At 36.2% G+C, this 16172-nt stretch overlaps 1 protein-coding gene and 1 pseudogene across 2 annotated transcripts; both read left to right on the forward strand.

The window, feature by feature from the left end:
* The first annotated feature begins 1784 nt into the window (after nucleotides 1-1784).
* On the forward strand, nucleotides 1785-4987 carry LOC147500330 (peroxygenase-like). The gene is made up of 6 exons (XM_086563630.1): nucleotides 1785-1896; nucleotides 2062-2208; nucleotides 2783-2868; nucleotides 3023-3117; nucleotides 3199-3324; nucleotides 4843-4987. The coding sequence occupies exons 1-6, from the start codon at nucleotides 1785-1787 to the stop codon at nucleotides 4985-4987; spliced, it is 711 nt and encodes a 236-aa protein (XP_086419756.1).
* Nucleotides 4988-10133: 5146 nt separating this feature from the next.
* On the forward strand, nucleotides 10134-12498 carry LOC147500331 (putative peroxygenase 3; annotated as a pseudogene). The gene is made up of 6 exons (XR_015196298.1): nucleotides 10134-10299; nucleotides 10984-11088; nucleotides 11369-11510; nucleotides 11604-11689; nucleotides 11823-11917; nucleotides 12042-12498. The product of XR_015196298.1 is annotated as a putative peroxygenase 3 (transcript).
* Nucleotides 12499-16172: the final 3674 nt, after the last annotated feature.

Below are 16172 nucleotides of genomic sequence, written 5' to 3' on the forward strand. Positions count from 1 at the left end.
TGCACCCACAATCAAATAAAAGAAGTGTACAAGTAAAGAATTTTATGCACACTTGGGGATGAAAGCAAGTCTAATGCATCTATTTGTAGATACCCGATGCATGTTTAAGACTTAAAAATGAAAATTTTCTCTTATGAAACAAAACTTCCATACCAACAGAGAATTTGACTCTAAAATAGTAATTCTTTTTGTTTCCCACATAATAAACCAAAAACTTACAAATTTTATCTTAAAAAATGGATCAACATTCGGTGTTACACTCTCTTTTTGTTTCTCTTTGTTTTCTTAACATTCAGGGATGTAGATATGTCATGGTTACTTAAATGAAAATGGATTTAGGCCATTTTAATTAAAATGAGTGGTATGGCTTATTTGAAAGTTGGCCAAAAACATGTAAAAAGGCCAAAATTCCCCATGCTCTTTGTTGCGATCTGTTTTAACGTTGCATAATATTGCGTTAGGGATGATAATGCTTATTATTTGTCAAACATAAGTCCAAATTAATTATTATACTCATATCTGCAACAGGGAGTGACTCTCAAGGACAAAACAACCGAAAAAGTAACTCTCAATACCACATTTTTTTTTTAATTACTTACAAAGACGACGGGATAGATGAGAGGTCAAATATACCCTTAATGCGAAATAAAAAATGGTTCGGGTAGATGAAAGGTCAAGTATACCCCTGACACGAAATAATAAATGGCACAGCCCAACTGAAACAACTTAATGTATATACCTCAACATAAGCTATGGATAATCATTGTTCATGTCTCAACATAAGCTATGAACAATCATTGTTCATACCTCAACATAATGTATGATCAATAAGAATATCTATTTGGAGTTTGAACAATCATTGTTCATACATCAACATTGTTCATACCTAAAACATGACCTATGAACAATTAATGTTCATACATATTTGGGATATGAACAAATACCTTAACATGAGCTATGAACAATCATTGTTCATATCTCAATATGAGCTATGCACAATTACTGTTCATACCTTAACATAATGTATAATTAGTAAGAACACCTATTAGAGTGTGAATAATCAATGTTCATACATATTTTAGGTATGAACAATCATTGTTCATGTAGCAACATAGTATATGAGATATGTTCACCTATTTGGATACGAACAATTACCAAATTTCTTTGATTTATAAACGTAACGGGGTGAAATTGGTATTTAAAAAAAATAAAAATTTATATGCTTTATATCTATAATAACACGGAGGGGTAAAACTGGTATTTTAAAAAAAGTAAAAAAATCGTGCCAACTTATTTTGTCCTTGAGGGTTACTAAAATTGAAATTGTAAATTCGTAGGTTACTTAATACTGGAATTTGTTCTTATGAGTTACTAAAAAAAACTGTATCCTCTAGATAAATTTTTCTCGAAAATGGTCCTCTAAAATCTATTTTTGTATATGCAATTTACTTTATTTCTTTCGTTCATTTTTTCCTAGTGTTTTATTTTCCTAGTGTTGAGTGTTCACTTTTCATGGCACAACGAACCGCACAATGATAACAGTTTGTATCATGGGGATTGTGTGTGTATAGATTTAGTAACACATCTTTCTCACCTCAAATGTTTGTTAATATTTCTAGGGTTATTTCAATGTTTTAGACGGAAAAATTATCACTCAGCCAAACCATGTGGTCTAGTAATACCAATGTGAAATTCCAGACGTTTATATAAGTACTAATGTAAAACTGCACTTGTAGTATTGTATATATAAACTAAACATAAAACGCACATTTTAGTACACTGAGATGGACAGTTCAGGGAAGAATGACGACCCTTTGGCAACGGTGGCTTCTGAAGCTCCAGTTACAACAGCGCGCAGAATTCGAAGTGACTTGGAATCCTTTATTCCCAAGCCCTGTAATTAACGTGTCCTGTCCTTTTGAAATGATATTTCTTACTGAAGTTATTTGCAATTCAATTTTTTTTAAAGAGGAACCTTTCATGGTTTGCAATGTACTCTATTCGCCTGCCCATACAGCTCAATTTAATTTTGTGATATTCATTTCGTGTTCTTCATATTAGATTTGGCAAGAGCCTCAGTTTGTCCAGACATAAAGCACCCTAATGGTACTCAACCCCTCAAACATGACATGACTGTCCTTCAGCAACATGTGGCCTTCTTTGATCGAAACGATGATGGCATTGTTTATCCTTGGGAAACCTATCAAGGTATATTGTGTTTTCTTTTGTTCCATTAAATCAGTGACTAAGTACAGAAAGTTTTTCTTGGGTGTTATTATTCACCAGTCTACATAAGTGAACATTTTTTTCTTGTTTGTTGGTACCTTTTTTTTCTGCAGCTAACAACAGAAATATGGAGTGACGGGTGCTCAAAATTTGTAACAATTATCAAGTATTAACACCTAACTAATTAATCAATCCAAAAATCATAGAGTTCTCATGATAATTCAAACTTGTAATTGGGAAGATCGAGTGGATTGAAAATTACCTTATGAAAATTACAAAAATTTTGGGTCTATTAAAAATGGTGCATCGGCGAGAGCTTTTGGGCTAGGTTCTTTTCGGGATGAGCTTTCAGGCAATGTAAGCCTTTGGGCTAGTGTCCCTCTGGGGTTGATGAGCTTTCGGGCTAGGGTCTTTCGATGTAACCGGTGTGAGGCCTTGACCCTCTATAAAAAAAAAAAAAAAAAAACCAAACTTATGGAAGTATGCTAATCAGAACCTAAGAACTGACCTTAAGGATATTAAAATTATTTTTCTTAATATTTTGTTTATTTTGCAGGAATGCGCGCAGTTGGTTTTTGTCCTATTGTCTCTCTTCTCATAAGCATTGCAATCAATGCAAGCCTCAGTTACAGTACTTCGCCTGTAAGTTTTAAGTTAATTTCTCCCATCGGAGATAAACAACTCTTTTTTCTTTTACTGTTGAATTCTAGTCATGAACTTATGATGCCTGATATATTATTATGTGTATATGTATGTATGTAACTGTTAACGGAGTGTTAATGTAATGATTTTGCAGGGGTGGATACCTTCTCTGCTCTTCCCAATTTACATTAAAAACGTCCACAAAGGTAAACATGGGAGTGACACTGGCGTCTACGATACAGAAGGAAGGTATACATGATGTTCCCTCCGGCCTGGCTTTTTAACTTCCATCATATAATTATGGCTATTTTTCTTCTTCACCAAGTGCAGGTTTGTTCCATCAAATTTTGAGAACATGTTCAGTAAGTATGCTCATAATCTTCCAGATAGGTTCACCGCGTGGGAGCTTTGGAACTTGACTGAAGGGGATCGCTCTGCGTTTGACATCATTGGAGCGTATGTTTCAAACTGACGATCGATCTTGCTTGATCAACCGTTTCCATTAATTAATTTTTGTTTGTGCTTGGCAATATAATCACAAAACTCGTGATCGAAATCAACATCTTCAAAATGTTCAAAACATTTTTTATTTTTCAAAACATTAATTCGTTGATCAACTAATTAAACCTTTATGAAACAAACTAAAACATGTATCAATGAACTCCTTTTCAGTATTACGTTTTACATGATTTGAAAGAGCCGACTGCTAGTTTAACTGTTCTCACACTTTCTACAAGTGATATGTGGTTGTGGATATGTGTAAGTTTAAAGTTTTTCTTGCTAAGAACATCTTTAGGCGGTGGTAGTATCATCTGCAATGTTTGAGGCTGAAATTTGAGGCAAGTATCCGCAAATTTTGACCAACTCTAGGTGGAGGCAAATAACAGCCACAAATTTGAAGTAGGACCTACCACCCGCGGTCCCAATGTCCCCCCCAAGTTGAAAAAAGTAAAAAAAAAAGAAACTCATGCGACATTCTCACTGTCACGCTAAATTAAAAAAATTAAAAAAAAATCCACGCGACATTGGCAATGGAGCGCAGCGCAACACTACCACTGTCGCGTCGCATCCCCATCCAAAACCGCAAATTTTCATCCACAGATACGGCTAGACAAGTGATACCTCCACATTTGCCTCCACCTAGAGATGGTTTTTCGCGAAATTCCGAATTGTGGATCGCTCTATGTGCAGGTGATACTTCGACCTAGAGATGCTCTAAGGTGGTATTAGTGTAGCCGTGTAGCTATTGGTACTGGCAGCCGATTGTTTTAAAATGTATTTGAGGTATACGCCTCGAGGAGTACGAAAACGCCCTAGAAGCATTGAGTAAAGCGTTTATGCAATGGAAGTGTACTCTTCAGTGTGTGAGGCGTTGATGAAGCGTACGCCTCAGTAAGCCTCCATCGCCAAAACATTTAGACCATCATTTTTCTTTTCTTTTTTGATTTTTAATTTTTAGTATAAGTAGACATCAACTTTAAATAGTAAATTGATGTACCAAACTAATCCATACTTAACATTTAGTAGTAAGTACTTTAACTTGTAAACTTTAATCAATCTATCTATGTATTCTCTCGTCTTGCAAAACGGAGTATAATTGTAAACTCTTAATGATATGAAACTCTAAATAAATCTCAAGTTTATGAATAAATTGTTGCATATAATGATGTATCAGTGTGTCACAAAGTTTACTTCGTTGTATTGATTTTTGTTTGTTCACTTTTGATTTGTACGACTTAGAACTTTATACTTACATAAATGGAAAATTTTAGGATTAAGAAAATGCCATACGCCCTTAGGCCTTGAGGCTTAGCCTTCGCGTCATGAGCTGGTCATTGGTCAAACGCCTCGCCGGCTCGCCCCCACGCTTTCACGTTTAAAAACAATCTGGCCCAAGGGTGCACTTACACCAAGCCCACACTGAATTTTAGTTAATTTGCTTAATTTTGGTTTGCCTTATTCTAATGCTAACAGGGTAATTGCTAAGTTCGAATGGACATTGTTATACTTCATTGCAAAGGATGAAGACGGTTTTGTAAGTAAAGAAGATATAAGGAGATGTTACGATGGTACGTTGTTCGAGTATATTGCAAATAAACGAAGCAATCACTTTGAGTAATATGTGCCAGTGCTGGCTGTAGTCTGCTGCTCTGTATGGACTATGGAGTACGTAAATTTGTGAGTTAATGTGGAGATATGTGCGACCCTCAAGACTTCAACAAGACAATTCTGTAGTCATCCACTCGTCTGGAGCATTTTTATATTTTAATGACTTCCATAGTTCTGATTTTTTAAGTTTCAGATCTTTGCTTTGAAAGAAGAAAATTAATAAAGACACACCTTACCATGAAGCACAATAGCATGGAACACCATTTCTTTAATTTTCTGTCTACCAATAAAACGCCGAAGGTAAATCTAGGTTGTATGGGTGCCGCCGATTTTTGGGAAACTATACATGGTGATTCTTAGGGTCAGACGTACGTATAGTAGCCCCTTCATGTCAAGGCAATGTAATAAGCATAGATATTTACAGGGAAAGCATACAGCACTTCATTGATTAGTTTATAATGATGCAAAGTTGGAATTAATGTTCTTCGTTTTGATCTATGTGATATTCCAGGTGAACAATTAAGTTCATCGGATGGATTGATCCTGTCAAAACCTGGATGGCTGGATCTGTCCAGCTTTGTAGTTCTAGCCTTCTAGGATGGAATGGTTTGTTTCTTAGGTATGGATTGATTTGGTCACAGAATCTGATTTCAATGATATTCTGTACTATGAACTCATAACTTAAAACATGATACAATTCTACTTAAAACAGTTTATGTGTAATGTCTACTAGATAGATCAAGATCAATATTTTTCAAATAGTCTTCTGATCGGCAGGTGAGCTAACTTCTCTTTCCCTATCTACCCAATACATATTTCGCAAGATGAACACGAAAATCTTCCCTGCTAGTGTTAATAACACGTGCTTTATTGTCTCGAAATACATTGTTGTACTAAATGACCGATCTAAGGGATATACAAGGTAGCTTATAAGGTCCCTTTTCAAAACATTGAAACTCAGCAGACAAAAAACTAACATGAACTTAGTTGTTTTGACAAATTAACGAGATAGTTTTTTTCCTTTGTTGGCTTTTCTTTTCTGGACTCTTATGATGCAGCCGATACAAGTGGCTTTTCCTTTGTTGGCACAAGTTGAATCGGTGGAAGAATTGTTGACTAGATGGCCATAGAGGAGGGGTGACAGTTTTGGTGCAAAGTTATGGCGCCTATTACCATATGCGGTGATATGTGTCACACTCCAACTTTCCAGAAAAATTAAAAACTGATATTCAATCATTTGGAAACCCGGAGTGAAACAAAACCTACTAACATATTATCAACTACGATATTAAAATCTGAAATCAAATTAAAATTGAAAGAACAACGCTTTATTTACAAATAAATTTTTTTACTAACTAACTCTATTATATCTGTTTCAATTCAAAACCGTACACTTTAGAAAAACTTAAACCAGAAGACTCCAAAAGCAAATCCAAGTCACGTGTCTTCATCCACTGCACTCCACCATCTATGTTCCCAAGAACACACCCACGTTGCAAAACAAAGTAAACATGGGTCAACAAATTGAATTTGTTGGTATGAGTAGACTAACAACAAAAAAACAATTCCATACTTTAATTATCCAAACAAACACTTTATATGTACCCATAACTTAACCATTCTCAGCTTGGAAGACAGGTAGTTCTGTCATTTCAACTGGCATAGTTTCTTCCCAAGCAAGACATCCATTCTATTAACTCATGATAATAACTCATTTTAATAACTTAGTAATTGAATTAAATCTTACCGATATCCCCTTCTGTATGAGGGTAGGACAGCATCCTTGCACAAAATATCATTAAGTCCTACCCTCTTGTAAAACAAAGTTAGGTTTCCCAAACCAAAACATTTAATTCATATATCTACTTCTCTTATAATACCCATGAGAATATACAATCTGACATAATATATCATCAATATTAACATTCAAGTCCAACAACTCGCTCATACTTAAAGCCAATATTTTTCTTAAAAAACACTCGTCTACTTATGAGAACGAGGAAATATATCACAACTAGGGAGTACATTCATCCCTCGTGAGTATTAACTCACACAAACCACGTATACATTTCTCATAAGATATCATGTACATCATAATACATAAATATTCATATGCAATAACTCAGTCACACATAAAAATCAATATTTTACTTTGCTTATTAATTATCTCGTTGACTCATTTATTAAAAGACACAGCCCAATCTTTAGTTCCTACTCCACGATTTGCATTACATACATTTGCCAAATCACACATATCTGTGTGCCTCACTCACACTGAGTACCACTACAAGACATATGTCCCAAGCGGGATATCGCCTCCAGAAAACATACTTTCATCTTGTAAACTCGTAACTTGTGAGTCACAGCCATCTTTGGGCTTTCCATACACATAATCACAAAGCCTCTTTTGGACATAACAAAATATCAGGTCATTCATGGCACATTCAATGAATACCTTGGGTCATCCTGTCACATTCAAGGAATACCCATCATAACACTAACGGGCCATTCATAGCACATTCAATAAATGCCCTGAGTCATTCCCGCCACATTCAAGGAATACCCAAACCTACATTCCCGTACATTCAAGGAATACGACCAACCCGCAAGGCGAATACCTTAGTTCCTCTCTAAAATGGTCAAACTATTGGGTCATTCATGGCACATTCAATGAATACCCATCTATCACATGACATCACAAGTCATAATATCTCATTACCAAATCCTGAGGCGTGGAGAGTTCTAAAGATGTGGGCGACACATTAAAACATTATTATCACTTATAATTATACTAGCATTACTCATGTCAAAACAGACCACACATGCAGAGAGTCATTTTCGTGCGTCAAAGCAAATCAAACACTTAAATATCATTGAATGTAAACAGACTTATAATCAAACAAATACAATTTACATAACCACACAATATCTACACAATATCATAAACAAATAGTTCATTAGCCCAAATTCAAGTCCACACACACTAATGTCCAAAACAGATCCACATATACCAAAGTCTATATTCATAGATAACTTCTATCTCACGCATACATATTTATGTAGTCTTAAAACAACAGTAATTTCTAACACAATCACATAGTTATCACACAAACTAATATATATATTATAGATATAGTGTAGTGTAGTGGCTGCACTTTTGCTCAAAGCTGCCTACATATCCAAATCTTTTAAGATTGGAATCAAGCCTTCGTAGTTCTTACCAGCCACATAGTCAATGCTATAATTTTTCCTATATTCATCCAAATGACATGTAACTTAATTATTTAGAAACTAAGGTATATAAATATACTTTTTCATGTAGAATTCGAAGTCCCAACCTCAGCCCATCTAGAAAAAAACTTAGGTCGAAAACGGTAAAAATCCTAATTTTTCAGCAAACTAGAATTTCTGACGGACTATCTTCCGAATGACACAACGCTTTCTATAGGTGTCCAAATCCAACGAGGCTTTTTGCGTTGAAAAGCTAACACACAGAACTTACTTTCTTATATTTTACAAAAATACTCAATCTCATTCTAAATGTTCAATAACTAAGCTCGAACACAGTGCGCAGAAACTGATTTCTGACGCACTATCTTCTGCCAGTCAAACTTCCAAACACCATAATTAATTCCACAGGCTTTGGAATGCGATGAGGCCAATTGGAATAGAAAGAAGACTTCCAAATATTACTTTTTCATGTTTTCAAAAAAAATCTAGTTCAAACTCTAACTAAATTAAAACTGGACTTGAACACAGTGCGCAGAAATTGATTTCTGTCGCACTATTTTCTGTCAACCAAACTTCCAGACATCATATCTACCACCACAGACCTCGGAATACGACGAAGCCAATTGAGTTGGAAAGCAGACACATAAAACTTATTTTTTCATGTTTTCGCGAGAGTTTGAATCTGACTCTAACTATGTGAAAACTCGATTCCAAACCAGGCACAGACCGGATTTCTACAATCAGAAAATTCTGATGTGCCAGCTTCCGAAGGGTGTAACTCCTTCTACATAAATCGAAATGTTATGGGGCTTTTTGCGTTTGAAAGAGGACATACAAAACTCACTTAACATGTTTTAATGAAAACCTATATCAATCTCTAAATATGCTGTAATTCATCTCCAAATAAGACAAAATTCAGAACATGAACATGAGCAAAACACCCGTTTGCAACAAAGTGTGTGCCCATGGATATGAGTACTTACATAATCAATAGAAGGGCCATGCTCAGTAGGATCATTATACAAAAGAGAACTAACACTTAAAGAGATTCAACAGGACAATGTAAACATAGTACCGTCAAATATTTATAAATAGTGATCAAATATTAATCAGCAACAAAAGGGAAACTGATTTATACTTTATTTGGCGACTTACATTTTAAAAGAGAAGAAGTTCCACATTAGGCAAGTGACATAGTAAGTCTATGAATTGTCCAACATTTGCAAGAGTGTACTCTAATTACCTCCTTGTGCCACTTTCAAAATAATCAAGCTAGAAAATGCACGCATATTATCTAAGTGATCTGAATGGGAAATGGCCTTGAAACCAAAATCATAATACATCAGCACTCAGTAATTCAGGTAACAATCATAATTTTTGGAAATCAAAGTAAATAGAAACAAGAACAAGTTCATTTTTAATTTGCTGAGCCTTTCTATTAAGCTAAGTAAAAAGGATAGAAATAAAAAAAGACTCACCGCAACAGAGGAGAGAGATAAAATTAGCTTTAAGCACCTGACTCAAATATTGGCTGCCAGTTCTTTTATTACGGTAAATATCGATAGATGCAGTACCAAGGATAGTTTGTAAAGAGATAACTCTTTACCCAGAGTGCTCCGCACGTCTAAAGATGTAATAATCTCTGGGTTAATCTTTATCCCGCAACCACCCCAGTAAGAAACCTCCATTTTCTTCTTTAAGTAAAATTCTACCTCTCCACTGTTTTAAAACTCTCCGTGTAAATACTTTTTTTTTCTTCAAAAACCCTTTAAAAATAGGGAATGAAGTTTATCCTCTTTATCTTATCTCTTTCTAATATTTATCATTTTATTTTATTTTATCTCTTATTATTATTTTTATTATTTATATTATTTATTGTACTAGAAAAATATTAAATAAAAACACGGGGTGTTATAATATGGGTGTTGTGGAAGATGAGGAACAAACTAATCTTTAAGCGCAAAGCATCCTCCATGAAGGAAGCGATACTCGAAGTGAAGGGTTTGGTGTGGTATTGGATGTCATCCTATATAGATAGAAGGAATTATCATTTTAGGGATCTTGTTTTGCATTGGTCTGAGGTGATTTTGGGTGAGTGAGTTTGATGTAAGGGGTTTCTTTATGTATTGGGTAGGTATGTAGTCTTGTCTGAGGATCTCACTCACTGCTGTTGTTCTATCTCACCATCTGAAAGTTTCTTTTGTGTTTATGCACTTTCCTCAATAAAATTAACTTATCAAAAAAAAACAAAAAAACAAAAAAAAACAAAAACAAGATAGTTCTTTTGAACTTTGAGAACGTAGGAATGTGTACTACTCTTTCATCAACCATAAAGGGAAATGATGATAACCAATCTGATAAACAGTATAAAGTTAAAAACAAATTTAGGTTGGTGTCCAAGCTAAGTTATTGCATTTTTTTTTTCTTCCAATTACGTCTTGAATTCTTCCATGCTAATTTTTAGCAAGTAGTTAACCATCTTGAAGACCACTTACTCAAAAGCCAGAGGTATGTGTAGAGATTATGGTAAAATTCGCCTACCTTGATGTGATGAATCTTGACAAAGAAAATTTTTAGTATAACTTCAGACGGAATATATTATTACTTTCTTACTCGCATAGACATATCATAAGCCACAATTTGCATCTTATTACTAAGTGAATGAATATTTTCTATATAAGCAGCTGTTCTGTTATCGATCTTTTACTGTCTGGTGTTGTGTGTTAGACGTAGTTTATATTGTAACAATAGTACGTGAGAAGTGTCAAATGGCAGATTCAAGTAAGAACGATGATGCAACAGCCACAACAGCCATAAAAGCTCCAGTTACTGCTAAACGGATAATTCGAAACGACTTGGAGACATCACTTCCCAAGCCTTGTAAGTGTTCACTTCATTTTTTTTTAATACCAAATTGGCCGCTGATCTTAACCTGGACAATTGTCTTATTCTATGGTCCCCTATTACCTCATGCATGAGCGAAGATGCAAGACCTCTTGGAACACCCTCGCTCCAAGGGTCCAGCACTCCAGCCGGCTATCTGATTTCATCAGAGAAATAATTTTTAGTTTGTCCAAACCTGCCTTGTTCTTTGGAACTTGAAGTTTAATATGATGATGATTAATTTCTTGATTTTCTTTTCTTGTTTCTTTAACAACAGATTTGGATAGAGCTTTGGTCGCGCCAGATACAAAGCATCCTAATGGCACAGAAGGCCACAAGCATACGAACATGAGTGTTCTTCAGCAGCATGTGTGATCAGGATAATAATGGTATCGTTTATCCTTGGGAAACTTACAAAGGTAACTAAGCCTCAAAAGATCACTTCAGTAAGACAGTAACAAAGATTTATCATGAATATACCTAGTCATATTCATTGAACTTATTTTTTTCAGGATTTCGCTCAGTTGGTTTCAGCATCATTGTTTCCGTAATTGCAGCCATCTTTATCAATGTAGCCTTCAGTTATTCCAGTCTGCCTGTGAGTTTTTCTTTACACTGGATCAGATCCCATAAATTTTGTCCTCACGATGTAGGGCATGCTCATAAACACACGCACACAATGAGGAAAACATAGAAAGTGGATATAGTATGATTGGTGTGTAATCTTGCAGGGGTGGATACCTTCTCTTCTGTTTCCCATATACATAGAGAACGTTCACAAAGGTAAACATGGGAGCGACACTGACATTTACGATACTGAGGGAAGGTAGGGGCTACATCTCATTTTGGAGCTAAACTCAGCATCTATCTTTCACGATTAGTATAGTACTTGAGAGAACATAATTCAAAATTACTTGTAGCAATTAGGTATTTCTCTTTCTTAATTTCAGGTTTGTTCCGGTGAATCTTGAAAATATGTTTAGTAAATATGCTTGTGCCGTACCTGACAAGCTGACACTAATAGAGCTTTGGAACATGACTGAAGGCAATCGAAATGCGTATGACTTCTTTGGGTGGTTTGTTGCTAAGATGGAATGGGGATTTCTGTATGTTCTTGCAAAAGACGAAGATGGTTTCTTGTCTAAAGAAGCTGTAAGACGATGTTTCGATGGTAGCCTGTTTGAGTATTATGCCAAGGTACGACGTGAACATTTCCAGTAAGTGGTGCTAAGGCTACTAGCCACTGCTAAGTGGAGGCTCCAAGAACGAACGTAGAATCTCTAATTTCATATACTCCCTATCAATGTAGTTTGATAAACCAAGTACATGTATTGATTATTTGTATGAACTTGTGTAGACAGCCTGCTTAAATCTTATATGCCTAGCTATGAAAGTTTCTTCTACATACAGATTGTGGATTTTGTTGTTAATGTAAACTCAGCTCATATCACTGAGACCTATTTGGTAAAAACTAAAAACACCACCATATGCGTTTCTTACTTTCCCCGCAAAGAACCCATTTTTCTGGATTTTGAAAATAAGTCAACCTTTCTGGAGAGCAAAATCATATCATTCATAGTCCAGATTCAAGGTTTATATGTGAACGCTAATAATGGCCCCAGTATTCAGACGCATTTTAGTTGAATAAATCATACTGCAAGCAAGTTGACAACAAATATAAAAAATGAGATGGAAGTATTTTATATAGCAGAAGAAAACCTTGATGACATGGACAAGTTATGCAACATAGTATAGAGAATTGGGAAGCTTGAATGTTCTTTTGGCACTAGGAAGTCCTTCCAAGCTGCTCCAGTGATCTCTGATGATTCCCCAAATGCGATAACCTCCATCTGTCAGTCGTTTCGCTGCTCTGCCTTGGAACTTTGCACATTTTTACCGTCATCCTCTTGCCCTCTACCAGAAAGTCACAATATGAGATCAACTTTTAACAAAAACTGAAGTTTAGAAAATAAAGGAAAAACACATGAAACTCTGAAAGTTACAGACCTTAACAGAAGGCCAGTTCATCCATAATATTATCCAACCTTAATAGGGTTATCAGTGGTTGCATCCCCAAGTAGCTCCCCTCTTGATGAGATCAAGAATATCTTCAATCCTCTCCCTTTTATCTCATTAAAAAGATCTTGTTTGACAAATAGCTGGGGCCTTGCCTTCTTTCATCCATGCTTCTAAAGAAGTCTTGTTCAACTTTTCACCCCTGTAATTTGAAAATCACCAAATTATATATGAACCAATAATAAAATATCAAATGGATCGTCTCACATTATGCACTAGCCACAAGGCCATCAACAATAAGCATAACTATATAATCAGAACACACTAAAACAATGAAGATTATAATGGCGTTGACGAAAGATGATAGTGCTTACCCAAAACCACGCTTCTTTTTTTGCAGGAAAAATGTGAATAATATTAAATATAAATAGAGTACATGTGATACAAGTTGATTTACATCATGGACACAGAAGAAATACGTGTTTTAAACAAACCTATAATAGATCTGGTTTGGGTTTTCTAGTCTAGGAGCAAATGATTGTCTACATTCGCTCCATACATGCTCCCCTTGGTTTAGAGTAGCACCATGTTTAGCGGCAGAATCCGCGCTGAAATTCGCCTACCTCCAATTATGTGATAGCTTCTACTGGTGTAGCTTGGAGGCGGCTCTAATCCATCTTTGTTTCAGGTTCCATGGGATGGCGTCATTATTGTTAAAAGCTTGGGTGACTGATTTGGAATCAGTTTCAAGCCAAATGTTTAGCCAGTTCTTAGTGATAGCTAACTCCACTGCTTTTACTACTGCGTTGCATCCCGCTTCATAGTTTGTAACTATGCCCAGACCTTGAGTGTAGATTCCTTTAAGATTCAAGAATTCATCTCAGAAAATTAAACCGAGTCCACCATTGCCCGGGTTTCCCAAAGCCGAACCGTCGCAATTTATCTTGATTGTGTCTCTGTCAGGTGGGATCCAAGTGACTTGTTTGATGGTAGTGGCTAGTTTTGGTCTTCCTTCAATTCCAAGCTGTTTAAGAATGACGAGACCATAAACAGAATTATTCATGGTGCCCTTACTTAGCCTGCTTGTGGTGAGGATGCCTTGCCGAACTTGCCTTTTTACGACATTTGGGCTAAATTTGTTACTTCTGAAAACCTGAGCATTTCTCATTTTCCATATGGCCACCAACATGTTCAGTACCGCAAAAATCCACAGTTCATTGATGATCGAACTCAAGTGATTTGTTGCTTTGAAAAGTGCTTTGATGTCCAAGTCTTCAGTGATCAGATCAACTCTCAGTTGAAAAAGATCGAGAAGCCATCTCCATAGTGCCCTAGAGTTAGAGCATGACCAGAACAAGTGTATATGAGATTCTTCATCTTCTTTGCAACCTGAGCATCTTGAGACAACTTTAACTCCTCTTTTTCTGACTTTGTCATCCGTGGGAACCACCATGTGAAGTATTTTCCATGCCAACCCAGCAACTCTAGGATGAACAAAGTTGTTCCATATTTTCTTATGCCACCGAACCTTATTTTACCTTCTTCTTATAGTGTCATGAGCTGAGAAAACTAAGAGAAGACCCTCTCTATCGGGTTTCCAAACTTTATTGGTTTTTCAATTCTTGATTCGGCAGTTCAAGAGAAGTGAACTCCATTCCAAGATGTGCAAAAATATTTAGAACTTGGGGAGGCTAGGTATAGACCATTGCTCATTATTGATAATGTCTGCCACTCTGGCCTTGAATCCCTTCCAATTTATGTTAGGTAATAATTCAGAAACTAAATGATTTCCTACCCATGCATCCCTTCATAGATCGATACTACTGCCATTGCCAATATGCCATTTCAGATGAGGTTTCATCTCGTTAAGAGCCCATTTGAGACCTGACCAGATGGAAGAACATTTGAAGTAAGACAGCCAGTCCCCATTTTTCTTCTTGTACTTATTGAGCATGTACCTTGACCATGGGTTGTCCTGTGTGATCAGTTGCCATGCAAGTTTCACGAGGTGTGAGAGATTGAGTTCTTTGAGTGATCGCAGACCAAGTCCCCCTTCCAATTTTGGTTTACAGACTTTTCCCACTTTAAAGTGATGACTTTCCGCACAGTGGGATTACCAGACCAAATGAAGTTTCTTATAATTGCCTCCTCTTCTTTAATGCATTTTTTAGGCCACTTATAAATCCCCATGTTGTAAACGGGGATACTATTAAGAATTGATTGTGCCAACACCACTCACCCTTGAAACGAAAGGAGTTTGCCTGCCCAGCCACTGGCCCTCTTCTTAATCTTGTCCACCAATGATTGAATATGAGATTTAGTAACTTTGCCTTTGAATAGTGGAACTCCCAAGTACTTCTTTGGCAGGTCACCTTCTTTGATATCAAGCAAATCTTCAACTCGCTTCTTGCGAGTATTAGTCATGCTGCCCAGAAGAAGCTTGCTCTTGCTCTTGTTGATGATTTGGTCTGCTGCTTGTTGATAAGAATTTAGTAAGTCCTTCATGATTCTGAGTCCTTTGATTCCTCCATTCATAAATAAGACAATATCATCCGCAAAAAGTAGGTGAGATGGAGATGGGCAGCACCTGCAAATGCCATAAGAGTGACATGCATGTCCACAGTAGTGTAACCAATTGATGCTTCTACTCGGGGCATCTTCTGCAATGGCAAAGAGTGAAGGTGACAAAGGGTCACCTTGTCTAAGACCTCGGCCAACACCAAAGAAGCCACATGGACCGCCATCGATTATAATATAGATTTTGGCACTACTAAGAATAGATTTTATCATGTCACACCAATTGGAACTAAAACCAAATCTATCCAAAACATCAAAGAGAAATTCCCAACTAAGTGAGTCGAATGCCTGTGAGATGTCCAGCTTTAGCATTACATTCCCTCATCTTCTTTTGATGTGCAAATCATTTGCAAGTTCAGAAGCCATAGCAATGGATGTACTGCCTGTTCGACCCTTCAAGAATCTGTGCTGCTCACAGCTGATGATATTCTTAGCAATAGAATTAAGTCTATTTGCTAAGATCTTCGTAACAATCTTAAAAATGAAGT

This window comes from Coptis chinensis, chromosome 5 (genome assembly GCF_015680905.1).
Source record: "Coptis chinensis isolate HL-2020 chromosome 5, ASM1568090v1, whole genome shotgun sequence".
In the NCBI taxonomy this organism is placed as follows: domain Eukaryota; kingdom Viridiplantae; phylum Streptophyta; class Magnoliopsida; order Ranunculales; family Ranunculaceae; genus Coptis; species Coptis chinensis.

Excerpts from the sequence above, each read along its gene's own strand:
- LOC147500330 (XM_086563630.1), top strand. The coding sequence starts at position 1,785 with ATGGACAGTTCAGGGAAGAATGACGACCCTTTGGCAACGGTGGCTTCT. Across the intron at positions 2,209-2,782 it reads TCCTTGGGAAACCTATCAAG|GAATGCGCGCAGTTGGTTTT; the intron begins GTATATTGTGTT and ends TTTATTTTGCAG. Across the intron at positions 3,118-3,198 it reads GTCTACGATACAGAAGGAAG|GTTTGTTCCATCAAATTTTG; the intron begins GTATACATGATG and ends CACCAAGTGCAG.